Source organism: Larus michahellis, chromosome 3, assembly GCF_964199755.1.
Source record: "Larus michahellis chromosome 3, bLarMic1.1, whole genome shotgun sequence".
NCBI lineage: Eukaryota > Metazoa > Chordata > Aves > Charadriiformes > Laridae > Larus > Larus michahellis.
This window is the reverse complement of record NC_133898.1, coordinates 92,116,721-92,132,451: the sequence shown is the minus strand read 5'-3', so window position 1 is coordinate 92,132,451 and position 15,731 is coordinate 92,116,721. Positions and strand designations below refer to the sequence as shown.

The following is a 15,731-nucleotide window of genomic DNA, read 5'->3' as shown; positions in this document are numbered from 1 at the left end:
TATCCTGAATAATGCTTCTCTTAAGAACCTCATCTCCCCTATCTAGGAGAAGTCTTTTCTTCTCCACAAAGCCTCATGATTGTATTCTTAGAAGACAGCACTGGATTTGCACTCCAATAGACAGAAGGGTGGATGAATAGTGGATTTAAACCATCATTAGATCCTGCTGGTCTTGGGCTGCTCAAGTGCCCCTTCACAGCTTAGCCCTGGAGGCCTGTCCAAACTATTTCAGTCAATGGGCACTGCAGCAGACATCAGCCATGGCCATGCCCCAGGACAGACCAGCCACCCTCACAGGCTGACCCCAGGTAACCTTCCCTGTCCCCATTAAAAGCTCTCACTGCTACCTTCACAGCATCTGCTGCAGGGAAATCCCCCACAAATGTATCGGAGGCTTTTTGAGACAGAACATTTAAACCCTTGCAGCCAGCGACCATACATCTGGGCTGATGTCCTCATCCCAGATATTAGGGTGAAGTGCAGGGGAATTCATGCCCTTCAGTTCCCATGGGCAGGCTCCAGACCTGCAAGCAGTTACTCCAGAGACCCCGATCCAACTCACTACAACTGAACAAGTGCTATGTCTAAAATCCCGGTTTACAGTTTTACGGTCATGTATTTCCGAATACATATTCTGTAGTCCTCTTTTCACCTAACATATTTCTTACCTTTCCCATTTGTATATCTGAGTCCAGAACACTGCATTTGGGAATTACTAAAGCCCTATACCATGCTGCTCAGGCATACCTTAAACAGCTAACACTGTTGTACCACCCTTCTATTACACGATTGCTACATGAAACCGTACAATTCTTTATAACGTCTGGTTGTGCATCCATTTATCTGTCTACATGGGAGGAGATTAAGTTCAAAGAAAAATAAAAGATGACACAGAAAGACAGAGTGCCACACATAGGTGATATACTGTTAAACTTTCTGCTCACAAGGTAAAGAAAAAACGGAAGAGAAACAGGAGAAACAAAATGTTGAGCCTTCAAAAAAATCTAATCACTAAATGAATAAAGGGAAATTATGGATTCTTTTTCTGTCCACTTTCCCTTCCCTCCCTTCCTCCTTCCCTCCCTCTCCCACAAAAAAAAAAAAAAAAGAAATCTTGAAATTAACTGCAGCAGAATCATTTTTTGGTTTAAGCTATTAAATCATCATTTTTCCTCAAGAAACATTGATGATTTAACTGACAGTTTATTTTAAAAATAGATCAAGCCTTCGGTTTTCATGCAAGTGCTGTATTTTATCCCTAATGGAAATAATTAAACTTACTTAAATGCATGAAGAAGCAAAGAGGAAATAAAACAGCCATCCATCTTATTCAAAGGTCTACCCATTGTCTTGACCAGAAAACATAAAATTTTACATAGTGGTGCAACAAAAGCTGAAAAACAAATATTCCATTCACCGTTGTCCTTGGTCAATAACAAAGGGACGGGCTTTAGGATTTATGATAGTAGCAGGTACTGCAGTGACAATCTGTATGGTTCTCTATCTTCACATTGTCCTTAAGGGTAATCTTGGAAAAAAAAAGAAAACACACACATGTAACAAATAATTAGGATTAGCTACACAGTAAAACCAGCATTCTCAAGTAAAAGACACCTGAAGCCCTTTTTTTAACCACAACGTATACAGGCTCCTTGGGGTATGTGCACCAGAACAGCCTCTCAACACCAACCTGTGAAGCCGCATCATCAGTGGCTTTCAGAGCCATAAAGAGAAGGTTTTCAACAGTGACATGCATAGTGACATAGTTTCGTGTCCTTTATTTGGCACTTCCTTAAGTCTGATTTTCAAAAAGTGTCAAGTAACCAATCCATGAAAAATCAAGAAATGTCCTTAAAATGTTTCACATGGGGATTACAAAAATGGAGGCTGCAAACATAATGAGTCATCTTTATTTTAAATCTCAAACAAATTCTAGTTGCTGCCTAAGGGCAAGCATAATGTTGGTGGCCTACAAAAAGATCTATGCTCTACTCAGATGAAGAGCCAGGACGGGTTCAGCTGTAGGTGTCTATAGGTAAGTTGGGTATCTGGGTTCTCCTCACAGCCAGTGGAGACCCACCGCTCTGTTCAGCAGTGCACACAGAGCTGTCGAATGCTGGTTGAGATGTCAGAGGGGATCCCACCAAGCCTCCAGCTGTCACTCCAGAAGGTCTTTTATGTATCCTGTCTACCAGCCATATGCAGATGTCTTGAGTACCTCAGGGTATCTCAAATGACACCAAATCTGTGAGTGGGTAACTGAACTGAGCCTCCAGTCAACACACTCAACAAGCCTGATTCAGATCACCACAGGATAGACACTTTAGCTTGTTTCAACTAGCTCACCATTTCTTAAATCAAATTTAAGGTTTCTTCACCTGGAGCTGAATCACTCCCAAAATAATTAGCTTTAGCAGACACTCTCTTTAAGATAACCTTCCAGATGAGAGTGCTAAATGCTCAAAGTAGTTGCACACATTTACAGTTCCCTCTTGGTTATACTATTAAAAGTAAACACAACCTCAATTAATCTAACGAGCACAGATGGTTTTGGTCCCTCATTCCCATACACATAATTGATAGTATTGACCAGCCACCTTCCCAGAGAACTCCTGTCTATGCAAGAAAGATGCAAGAAAAATGCAAGAAAAATGACTAATTAAAATCAAGTGCACACTGCACAGCATTTAAGGGGAGGGTACACATGCAGGAGAGTTAAAAAAAAGGAGACAAGAAGTCCACCACCAGAACTTCAGGTGTCACGAGTCAAAGCAGTTTCACTGAAGTCAGTGACACTGTATCAATGTCCACATCCCGACTGAATATCAGACTCAGTACTGGCTGACACTTTAATTTCCTCTTTAGAAAAACAAGAACCCAAACGCAAAGGATATAAATGCCAAGGATGTCTCCCTCAAATAGCTCGCCAATATCCTCCAGCAAAAACATATTCTCTTATATGCACTGGTTCAGCTAAACATTGCATCCTAAAAGAAGCTTAAATAGGTCTCATTCATGCCCTCACCTTGGTAAAAGCCTTTGCTACGCAGCACGTTGCTTCTGATGTAATGTTCTTTGGAACGAGCATGGTCTTCTTGGACCTCATCGGAGTGGGATAGGCTCGGGAGAAACAGCACCCAGTGCACTGGTAAATGGGTGCTCCTGGCTTGGAAAAGAATCTGTTCTCCCCTAGCTTGCACTCTGGACAACCTGCCACAGAAATATAAGGAAGAGACTTTTACTTGGTCTCCATCTGTATTCTCATTTCCAAAAAGAAAGGGAAAGTGCAGGGGGTGAGAGGAAGCACCAACCGCATTCTCCTGCTTGACATCTGCAGAACAGAAAAACACAGACACCAAAGCTCCTCTCTTTCGGGTCCTTCAACCCTGCAACACTCACCGGCTGTAAAACTAGAGTGTTGCTTTCTAGGTAATGCACAAACATTATTGTGTCTTGTCTCGTTTTCCAACTTAATTTTGTTGACAGTTGTGGAGGGGTTTTTGTATGTCTACTACACTAGCTGTCCCTAGAAAGCTTCCTAATACCTACAGGTAGTTAAATAGCACCATCAGGATTTGTAGTGCTTCTTAGACATTGTCTGTTCTGATGCAAGACTCCGTTATCAAGAGTTTTGAGATTTTTGTAGCTCACATTTTTCTATATTCAGTTTGAGGCTGAATAAAAAAAAAAACAAAACAAAAACAACCTCCAAAAGGCCCCTAAAATCTTCCTAATATGCCTCTTTTGTAGAATGCTACACCAACAACATCCCATATTCTGGGATCTACGGAGGAATAATATTCTGCATATAACGAAAAGAAGCTATGGTTCCTGATGTTACGTTGCCATTTGGATCTCATGAGTACAAGAAATCAAAATGGGTTTTTTGATAATGTTTCAAGGATTAAGATCACCCACGTCAGCATGAGGTCACGGTCATCTGGGGGACTCTTAACCTGGAGAAAGCAAGTTTAGAGAAGAAATAGGAAGTATACTCATAGCAAAATTATCTTGATTTATTACACCTTCATATCTCAGTGTCAATAAATGCAAATGAATGATAAGATATATGACCACATTTATAAAACATGTGAAAGTTTAATACTCTTTACGAACAATTGCCCTATTTCTGAACGCTGAAAGCAGCTTACCCTGCATGAGAAACTCTCCATCTGGGAAAGCATGAAGAAGATGCAGAAATACAGACAAAATGGTCAAAGTGACAGCTGCATACTTCCTGTAGCAATCCATGATCTATCTGAAAATACAAATATACACATTTTTAAAGGACTGTTTCGCACTGGTTACAGTACCAGTATCTAGGCTACACACTGATAGAGTATTCAGTGCGAGTAACAGAGGCAATTTAGAACTGGGATCGGAAACTGAAAATGCAGTGTACTGATGTGCATTTTATAGGCTCAGAAAACTGACTTCATCACAATAACAAAAATGTGCCTTTCTTTCTGGCCTTAACTTTTTTTTTCCTGAACATTAACATAAACCACAGCACATAAACTTCAAACATCATAACTGTCTAATATTTATGGTAGACTGGATAAAGCCAACAAATGCTTATGGAGAAAATGAAAGAATCTGCAGATCCGGGACATGGAAAGACTAAATTCAGGGAAAATAATTTCACATCAGGACATAATTTCCTGAATCAAGAGTCAGATTATTTGTCCACACACTGAAATGGCCTCAACTTGTGCCAGGGGAGGTTTAGATTGGATATTAGGAAAAATTTCTTCACTGAAAGGGTTATCAAGCATTGGAACAGGCTGCCCAGGGAAGTGGTTGAGTAATCAACCCTGGAAGTATTTAAAAGGCTCGCTTAGGGACATAATTTAGTGCTGGACTTGGCAGCGTTAGGTTTACAGTTGAACACGATGATCTTAAAGGTCTTTTCTAACCTAAATGATTGTATGATTCTATGACTTCTCTAATGCCAAAGTCCCCATTAACCGATTTTCAGTCCTGTCCCTCAGTGGGAGAAAGCTCTTCTGATCTATATATTTAGAGAGGCACCACATACTGTGCTGCAGAGCGCCCGAGGAGACATGGCGCCAAGAGAGAGCTCAGGAGGGTCTGAAACAGCCCCAGGGCCACCTGCATCATGCAAGGTGTATTAGGTTTGCATAGCAAGGTTTCAGTAGTGGGGGGGGGTCTACAGGGGTGGCTTCTGCGAGAAGCCGCTAGAAGCTCCCCCATGTCCGGTAGAGCCAATGCCGGCAGGTACAAGACAGACCCACCGCTGGCCAAGGCCAAGCCCATCAGGGACGGTGGTAGCACCTCTTTGATAACATATTTAAGAAGGAGGAAAAAAAAACCCTGCACAATGGAGAGAGGAGTCAGAATATGTGAAACAACTCTGCAGACATCAAGGTCAGTGAAGTAGGGGGATAAGGAGGTGCTCCAGGTGCCAGAGCAGAGATTCCCCTGCAGCCCATGCTGAAGACCATGGTGAGGCAGGCTACCCCCTGCAGCCCATGGTGGTCCATAGTGGAGCAGATACCACCTGCAGCCCAAGGAGGACACCATGCTGGAGCAGGTGGATGCCCGAAGGAGGCTGTGACCCCATGGGAAGCCCATGCTGGAGCAGGTTCCTGGCAGGACCCGCGGACCCATGGAGAGAGAGAAGTCCACACTGGAGCAGGTTTGCTGGCAGGACCTTGTGACTCTGTGGGGGACCCATGCTGGAGCAGTTTGTGAAGAACTGCAGCCTGTGGGAAGGATTCATATTGAAGTTCATGGAGAACTGTCTCCTGTGGGAGTGACCCCACACCAAAGCAGGGGAAGAGTGTGAGAGTCCTTCTGCTGAGGAGGAAGGAGCTGCAGAGACAACATGTGATGAACTGACCGCAACCCCCATTCCCGTCCCACTGAGCTGCTGGTTGGGGAGGAGGTAGAGAAATCGGGAGCAAAGTTAAGCCTGGGAAGGAGGGAGGGGTGGGGGCAAGGTGTTTTTAAGATTTGGTTTTATTTCACATTATCCTACTCTGATTTGATTGGTAATAAATTGAACTCATTTCCCCAAACCGAGTCTGTTTTGCCTGTGACAGTAGTTGCTGAGTGATCTCCCTGTCCTTGTCTTGACCCATGAGCCTTTCGTTATATTTTCTCTCCCGTCCCGCTGAGGAGGGCAGTGACACAGTGGCTTTGGTGGGCATCTGGCATCCAGCCAGGGCCAACAGAGGGCCAGGGGAGTCCCAGGGAGTTCAGCATCGCTACAGCCTTCTGGACCGAGATATCTTTTAGGCTTCATTTTACTGATGCAGCAACTTGGCTTTTGGGTTGTGAGTAACACAAAGCTGGTTTGGCAGAAACCAACCCTGGTCAGCTCGAACTTTTAAAAATCTTTTTAACAGATTAATTTTGTGCAAGAAGGCTACATGTGGCACTGCGTATCTGACCTTCTACAGCTAGCGCACAAGACGAAGCAGCTGTAAATAGCATATCACATGTGTAATTCAACAGAAATGCAGTTGTGTGGTTATATTTGATCCAGATCAAATCTATACCACAGGGTAATGCATATCACTGATATGAATAACTGAGGGAACCATAACATTAAAGATGCAGAATATTTCTTGCAACTGTACGAATATCATCCCAAATTCTCTGCTTGATTTTTAAAAAAAAACTAATTTACTTTTTTTCATTCATATTCACCGTAAGATTCCAGGGGGTGGGGGTGGTGCTGGACAGACACATGAAACTTCAGTTCTCTCCGTATCCAAACATCAGACGTACTAAGTAAGGGCTACATGCAGATCAGCAGGATGATTTTTGGTAATTACCACAGAACCTTAAAAATTATTCTGAAGCATTTTGTACCAGCCTGGTGAGAGACAAAAAACTGGTCATAATCTCGTCATAAGAAACTGGTGTTTCTTTCGAGCCAGAGAGCTCCCATGTGCCTGTGGCATGGCCTAGGAGGACCTTCCTCGCTGGAAAGTCAGGCAGAATCTGAGTTAGGCTAAAGATGCTGTTTCAGATCTTCATGTTATAAACACCTGGTCAACTAACGGTACTTTTAAAAATCTTGGATTCATCTGAGCTATGAACACATGAAACAAAATAATGAACCTCACTTCTGCTCGTCAGTATTAAAAAGTAGTATTTTAGGCATGAAGTCTGTAACCTTCCTTCTCAAGCGCCAAACCTCCATGTTGAACCGACAACTTCATTGTGCTCAGTCAAAGATAATTTTGGCCCAGTCTCTCACTCAGAAAACAGAATTTCCCCTTTAAAAATTCTGTTCTTCCAGAGCATAGACCTGAGCCCTTCCTTTAGAAATGAGCAAGAATTACCTATATCTCACGTTGAAGTAACTGGGTCCAGGGAGAAAAGAGCCATATAAAGGATGCTGAAGTATTAAATTCCCGAACCGGGGCAGCCTGCGCAGGTGACAGAGGCAGCAGCACTCTTTTGCTCAGCCCAGCTGGCCGGGACAGCCGTGCTTTGGAGGACTGAGTTTCAAAGTCTTTTTATTGCTGAGAGACGGAGCACAGTTCAGCAGGGGGACTTTCCCTGCCCTTGCAGATTATCCTGTGAGGGATTCTGGGCTGAGCATGGCTCACCTTAGAATCATAGAATTGCCTAGGTTGGAAGGGACCTTTCAGATCATCGAGTCCAACCATCAACCTAACTCTGACAAAACCACCACTAAACCATGTCTCTAAGCATCATGTCTACCTGTCTTTTAAATACCTCCAGGGATGGTGACTCAACCACTTCCCTGGGCAGCCTGTTCCAATGCTTAGTAACCCTTTCAGTGTAAAAATTTTTCCTAATATCCAGTCTAAACCTCCCCTGGTGCAACTTCAGCCTGAAGAGAGGGTGTTCGGCTGTGGCTGTGCAGCAGCACCTCCCTCACTGGCCCCAGCTGCTCCTGACCGGCTTCAGCCAAGTGCCCCAGGGCGGCATCCCAAGCCACCAGCTCCTAATCTCCAAACTATTTACCTGCCTTTTCAGAAACGTCATCTGATCATGCAGATCTCTCCGCCTCTGCAGTCACACCCCACCCCCCGCCAAGGTCGTGCCTAGAGCTAACCCACAACTTGTTTGGGCTGTGCCTGGACTGCAGTGCTGACGACATGGGCATCCCCAGACCCTTGCAACTGGATCTTTCGAACAGTTTCTACTGTGCCTTTATAGATGACCTGATCCCTTGACTTTAAAAGACTGAAAGTGTCACACAAAAGCATGATGTGCTAATGACTGATGTGCGGGATAAGGCCCCAAGCTGACAACACTGACATATACAGTTTAGATGCTGAAAGCAACTGTGCTTAGCAAGCAAGAAGAATAAAAAAAAAAAGGCATTTAATCCTTAACTACTTAAGGCTTCTCTTCTTCCAAATACACCAGTCAATGCTGCTACTCTGTGATAAATATTCTTCGGGGAGAGATCAAATTGTGGCCCCAAATATTTCTAAAAATGAGGTGGCAGTGAGAAGGACAATAATGCCAGCAACAAAGAAATTGAGATTTGATGTAGAGGTTATTTAAGCATGCTATACTGATCAGAGATGGCACTGCCAACCCTAACCAGGAAAGATGGTAGAAAATCAAGTATATTTAAACAAAGATAGCTTTCACATAATGAAAACTTATTTCTTTGCAGATTTTGCACATCCACAGCAGAATCGCCGCAAGGACTGCCACAATGATGCAAACGTTCAAATAATGCCTGCTCACGTCTGGAGGGAGACGCAAACCTGAGGTGGTCCAACGAGTGAAGCCACTTGCCTGGCATCATTATCTGAGAGCGAACATCAAGCACTGGGATGTGTGCAAAGAGAATATTGATCAGCAGAGGGATGCTCCATCGCTGCACAGATTCCCAGAGATATATAGGGACGTGAGGCTGCTACGCACAGGTCATCAGGTCTTGGTTCATTGATTAAACAGACGTACAACGCGGTCATCAAAGGCAGCCGTTCAGATGGCAGTGGAGCACAGGCCCTACAAGGCAGCGCTGAAACCAGGAAACAAAATCAAAGAGAGCTCCACCCTTGCAGCAATCAGAAAAAGATCATGCCCAGGCAGATGAGGCTCAGACCAGAGGCAGGACAACAAGAACATGGCCCCTGCCTGACTGGGGTTAGTAAAGTGGAAAGGAACAAAGTTTGTGAGCAAGACAGATATGTAATGCTCTCTGATGCAACAAATGAAGGCACAAAAGTGGAAATAAGCCTCCTTCTAATTAAGAGAGCAAAAATTAGAGGTAAGAGAGTGATCTTAAGCCCAGCTAAACTGAATGACAAAGAGGCCAATGAGGCTGCAATTAATGGGTGTCAAGGGTTGGGTGCCTTGGGTAACTTTGCCACCTCCCTCCCACCTGCCCAGCAAGTCAGTCCATGCCGGCAGAAAACAGAGGATAAAGGAGTTAAAAGCAGCTGATAATGAACAGGAATAAAAAAAATTGTCAGCAACAGTGGAAGCACTGGAAAGAAGCATTTGGAAGAGGTATCAAAAAGCCAGTTCAATATATGTATGTATGTATGTATGTATGCAGGCTGAATGAAACCTGTAGTTACTCATCTCTGCTTGGGCTTTTACCAAAAACCCATCCAAGTACAAGAAATAGTCTTCTGATGTTACTCAACAGGTGGAAAAGGAAAGGGGATGCTGTAAACACAGTAGCCCCATGGGAACGTTGAACGTGCCTCTCAGGTTTCTGAGAAGCAGCTGCCAGCTCTCTACGCCCTGTTCCCTTGAGAAGAGTAACCTGTGTCTGCAGGAGAAAGGTGGTCCTTCACACTGTTTAGATCAATAGCCTCCTATGGTCCTGCCAAACATTTTGGGAACTGATCTGAGCTCAGACGCATCTATGGAGTTGCGCTGAATAAATTGGCTGGATCTCTCCCTCCAGTAAATACGTTTTTTTTTAAGGTTATTTATTGTATATGCTCTTTCCAGCCCCATGGAGGAGGTGTGATTGCTGGCAGACTTGCCTGCACTGGCACACAATCCCACAGTTTAATGTCAAGTCCCACTCCACCCAAAGGGACATTCCCCAGAATGTGGGGAGCTGGCTGTAGGGGCTTATGCACCAGCAGAAGACAAAGAGGCTTTTCCAAATGACTAAATGACCAAAAGGCTATTTCCACATCATCCTGAGCCTTTTGATAGCCTAGATGCTCCAACAGCTCCAATAAGATGCCAGCCACAGGAGTAATATCACGACCCTTGATCAATTATTCCGTGCTTTCACGCTCTTTGCTGAAGTCACAGCGGCATTCTCCATCCTAATTTTACTAAGAACATCTAATGCTACAATTTGGTACATTATAAGGGTTTGAGGCAATCCCAGAGAGAAGTTGTTTAAATTACATTAACCAAAAGGCAAATTGAAATTGCAGTTTTGCACTTCTTCTATTGAATCAGACTGTCAGGCTCATACTAAAAACACCAAAGATACCTGTCAATAAAACACAGATGTGATCTCTACTCTTCCGATGCAACATCCATTGTGCCTGATGGTCGTACTTGATTTTTTGACTGTGCCTACGCTGCTAACCCAGTTAGTGTCTACACTACTCGTTTCATCTCACCATCAAATCAAAGCAAGCTTTCACTTTGTTCTATTAATTATTACCTTTCTTAAACTATTGGAGTATTATATAATGCATGAATTTGAGTGGTTCTTTAGAAAGATGGTAATTTTAAGCTTTCCCCAACAGTTAAAAGTCTCACCTCGCTATTTACTATCTTGTCTTTTTCTGTAAATCAGTTGACACATTATCAGTTACCATCATAAAGACAGGCAATCATCAGTATTTGCAAACAGGTTCTCTGTTCAGGTACGTGTAGGACTCTGTGGATGTCTTTACATTCACATCAAGTTCCACCAGATCAGACAAGCCAGCAAGCTTTGTTTGATAGGCACCCTTAGACCTGATTGTATGAAATAACCTGATGTTTTCAGCATAAACTTGGGACATTCCTCTATACTTATCCATAGGCTGATGGTGGTGCTGTCATATCCAACAGCAGTTAAACACTTCACACATTTCTTTCTGGGATGCCTGGCCATGAGGTACAGCTGTCTCACAGCAACGATGAACTACAAGTGCCAGCGCTTCACTTGCAGCCTGGTGTCATGTACATAGCGTTAGCAAACTGCTGAAGACTAAGAAATCTTGACTCACTTTTTTTTTCCTTCCCTTAACATATTTAATCATGACTGGCAATTTAAAGACTCTAAAACACGCGTTAGTACCACAGATTGTGTAACATTTGACGTTTGGCAGCAATACCATTCACCAGGAGAAAAACACAAGGTTACTGATAAAGCATTAATGGACTCAATCAGAAATTATAAAATATCACCATTTACCTGCATTATAATTCTAGAACCTCGTTTTCTCTTACTTACAAAGCTAGTTTAACCCCTAGCACTAATGTTTTAGTCCCAACACAACCTTTTAAGTTAATTTTCAAAGTAAAAACTTTGCCTTCTTTCCAAAAGTTTTCTTCTTCTTCCATTCTGTCAAAGAGAACGTCAAAAAACATGTAATTTCCTCTTTAACAGCAACAAAAATTTAAAAATATATTACCTCCCTTGTTCAACAAGAATAAATCAGACAGCTGAGAAACTGCAGGACGGCATTTAAAGGTGACCTGTTCTTGATACTTGGATGTACGTTCCCGAAACTGATGTATGAAAAAGTTGCATCTTTCTTTTATACTAGTAAAGCTAGATCATATTCCTCGCCCACATCTAAGCCATAGGATCAACTGTACATTTTATCTAATGACTGAACATTACTTTATGTAATTACCAGCCCACCATGCTGATCTTATCTTCAACTTGACTTTCATAAAGATTGTTTTTTTTCTTATATAATGAAAGAAAGGTCAGCTTGCGAGCACAAACTCAATGCTGTATGAGTTTCCTGGGGAACTCAAATATCGAGCATCCAGTCATTTGCTGCAGTTTTCAGTGAACAGAATCTCATTTTATAAAAGGAAGAGTTACTAAGGCTTCCTAATGCTTCTTATTAAACTGGAGAATAATATATTTTTAAAAAAACATAAAACGCTTCTACAGCAATGGCATTGTTTTAGCAAAGAATAATAAAATAAAGAGCAGCAGAGACCTATACAAACATTTAAAAGAATAATCTCCATTTGAATTTAATGCCCAGAGAATGAATGCATGGATAAATATAGAAGGATTACCTTTTAAAGATAAGATTTCTGGCATGATCTCATCTTGTTTTCAGAGTAAAGCTAATGCAATGGAAGCACTTCTGAAAACTGCACCAGGGTGCAGATTTTTAAGGCTTAGGGACTTGCAAGTCCTCATTTCCAAGCGACAGAGCCTGTGTCGATGCTGGCTAAATAAGACAGGTCCCACTCTGCCTTCTGTCACCGAGGGCAAGTGGCACAGCGGGGCTTACATCCACTCGCATCCTTCCCAAAGGGGAGGTGCACATCCAAACGCCTGCTGGGAGCAGCCCCTGGCAATGCAGACGGTCCTGGGTGGGTGCTCAAGGCCATTCCTGCAATCCTATTGTGTTTTCAACTCCTAGAGACTTGAAGGAAATTCACTTCAGATGGCAGAAGTTCAGTTCAGAAGTTAACTGCCTAAACCCAAGTTACTCACCCTAGGGTACCTTTATAGTCAAAGGAGAGAAATAACTCTAAACACCTATTTCTATACAAGATTAAGTCACTTTTCCAGTGTGCCTATTTTTAACCATTGAGAGTCCAAGGTAACTAGCTTGGACTGCTCACTGTCCTACCCTTAGAGATTTACAAATATTTTATAGCTTTAAGAGACTCCTAAACCATCCAAAGGCTTAAAATTACTTTTTACACACCTACTTTTTCACTCACTGTTGGAGATGTGATGTTGAAAGAGACTCCTATAGCTTCTTGTGTTCCTATGAAAATGAGGCTTTGATTCGCAATTCAATCAATCTCTCCCAAAATTTTTAGTGTACAGCTGAGATTTGGTGAATCGCATCTGTCCAGATTTCTGCCATACAGTTTTCTTGTCCCTTGACTCGACTCTCTTTTTAATAGCAGCAGCACCCTTGGATTCTGTTAGCTATTTCAGACACATTTATCACAACGTTATCACCTCTACCTTCACTAACATCCTCATCTGCTCCAAGGTGTTGGACACCTTTTTCTCTTCTATTTGTTCAGCTGATCACTGTAACAGAGTTAACCCAAAAACAATTGTCCTCAGCCTAGACTTGGCTTGAAATTGGCTTCTGTTTCAAAATTAAAGATGGATTTCTGCACCTGGAAGCTTGTCTGGTTTTTATCCAACAATAGGAGCTGGTCTAACAAAACATAAATAAATAAAAAACGTCTCTCTCCCTACAATCTTGCTTCATTTAATAACAAAAGCATAAGGTTTAAATTTGAAAGCTACTGGTAAACATAGTTTACTGAGAAATATTCCCCTAGAAGACAGAAGCTTAATATTTCTTGTCATTCAAAGCAAAATTGATGAAAATTGCTGAAGTTTATAGAGTGTCTCTGACTTGTCTCTGTCCTGCCCATTTCATACCTCACCCCAGCTTGCAGTCCTGTGGGAAACCCTGGATGACTTGCAATGCTTCACAAAACCCAAAAAACTATCTATCTTCATCATTGGGAAAATAAGTACTGATTGTATTGTACATTCACATTTGGTACTTATTTACCTACGTATTGCAGCTTGTCATCAACTAGTAAAAAGGAAATGCTGCACAAAACAGTTCTTTCATTAGAAGGACTAAAGCACAGTGACAATGTTACCCTCACAGCATAAAAGAAAAATAAAAATGCCCACAACCTGGTACTCTTTTCCTATCACAATGTATTAGGAATAAATCTTGTGAAGTCAATGGAATTATACTGGTAAAAAAGATAGTTTAAAAAAAGCTCCTATTTTTATTAAGAGGATTTCTTACTTTAGCCGCTCCAAATCTCCAACTAAAAATACTTGGTCAAATCTGTCTTAATGTGTGACTGAATGAGAAATGAGAAAATGTGGCTCACTGTTTTAGATGGGGGAAAACACCCACTAGTTCATTTAACAGGGTATTCTTAAATCACTTAGCAATACTCTCACAGTTTTTTGCTACACTCTATATAAGTATATGAATGAAAAGACAGGTAAATATATACACCAAACTGGACCATCCAATATGCTTCGCCAAGATCAGTATTTTGTTTCCTATTTGTAGGAGCAGAAAAAGCCATTCTGAAGTGGAAAAAGGCAACAAACCGCTAAAATTTTCAAGTTTCTTTGAGGCTACTGTGTTCCTAAATTGGACTGGGACTCTATTAATGAGCATAAACCAACCTAAATATAGCACTTATTAAGACTGAAATCAGTGTGAGTTCAGCACCTAAATATTATGGAGTTTCAGAACTTTTGTCCCTTTTCTAGGGGCTGAGTCTGTGCAGCTCCTTCTCTGGCTTTCTCTGGAAATGCCTCCCCCCTTGCTCTGCCAGATACTGTCTCAGGGTATCTGTCCTACTTCCCTACTTAGCGATATCTGCTTATCTACGGGCCGCTTCCTGATGCTGCCTCTTCCTCGCTGGAGGAAAGCTTTTCTACTTGGCCACCCAGCACTGTCAGTAAATAATGGGAAAGGGCTCCCTTGCTTCAGAAAATAAACTCTTCTATTCAAAAATAACTCCACTCAATCAATAAACAGACACACACCACACAAGTGTGGTCACAGATTAGCACTATTAAACAGAATCTACCTACTTTTAATACAAGGTTCGTATAGCAATACAAGGTTTGCTACACCTCACCCCAGGAGAAAAGGCAATACAGAGCACATCTACTTTTTTTTTTTAAAACACTGCTGCATTCATCAGAAACATTCCTGCCTTCCTTCTTGGTTTTCCAGTTCTTTGTAGATAAGGAAATGAGAAGAAACAACTTTTAAAATTAAGTTCTGATAACATTTTTGGCTTGGGTGGACAAGCAGGTTGAGTTCTGGAGGATTTTTTCTTTTTTTTTTAATAATAATTAAATCACATTTCAGAACTTCCTCCAAATGCAGCCAAAATCCACACTTCATCATTCGTGCAAACTCAGAAAACAGCAGAACCCCCGTCTGAGAATGGAATGGCTCAACAAATGCCAGAAACTCCCCTTTCCTTCTCTCTTGCAATCTGTGAATACCTCCTTGGCTTCTTTCTCCAGCCCTGCCCTACAAGCTGACACAGCACCCACAAGTCCGAGCCTGCACCAGACCCTGCACCAGAAGGCATCCTGAAGCCCTAGTACTATCTTTTGCATTTTGGGTGGTTACTTCCTTCATTTCTCCTGTTATCTTCCAAGTGTCCCAGGAGGAGAGAGGCTCCCGCATACCACAAGCTGCTCTACGCTGATGCAGGCAAACTATCAGAGTTGCTGAAGAGAGATAACAATGAAAGGCCCCACCAGAATGAGTGAGAGCATATCCTGGAGAGAAAAATTTGCGGAGGATTCAAGGAAAAAAGAAGTAACTTGAGTGTTAAACAAAAAGATATGCAGATATTTCAACATTTCACCGAGTCTCCCTACTCCTTCCCAGTTTTCTCATAGCTTTTCCAGTTGCCATCCATTTACTCCCAGAGACAGTAACACCAGCTCAGTAGATAAACACTTAAACAAGACTCCCCAAGGCAACAGAAAATACAGATATACACCATTTTGAAGTCAAGAGCTCCCATCTGCTGAAATACTTCGTACCGTATTATGCGGAGAGTGAAAG

At 42.2% G+C, this 15,731-nt stretch overlaps 1 protein-coding gene across 2 annotated transcripts in view; it reads right to left on the bottom strand.

Moving 5' to 3' along the window:
• Positions 1-751: 751 nt before the first annotated feature.
• The window catches only part of CGA (glycoprotein hormones, alpha polypeptide), a 31,461-nt gene continuing 16,481 nt past the window's right edge, over positions 752-15,731 (bottom strand). For both annotated transcript variants that reach the window (XM_074581210.1, XM_074581211.1), the window contains exons 3-5: positions 4,152-4,258; positions 3,026-3,210; positions 752-1,528 (exon numbers count right to left, since the gene is read on the bottom strand). In XM_074581210.1, the coding sequence (XP_074437311.1) occupies positions 1,451-1,528; positions 3,026-3,210; positions 4,152-4,251 (363 nt within the window). In that variant the 5' untranslated portion in view covers positions 4,252-4,258 and the 3' untranslated portion in view covers positions 752-1,450. The remainder of the gene's footprint in view (positions 1,529-3,025; positions 3,211-4,151; positions 4,259-15,731) is intronic.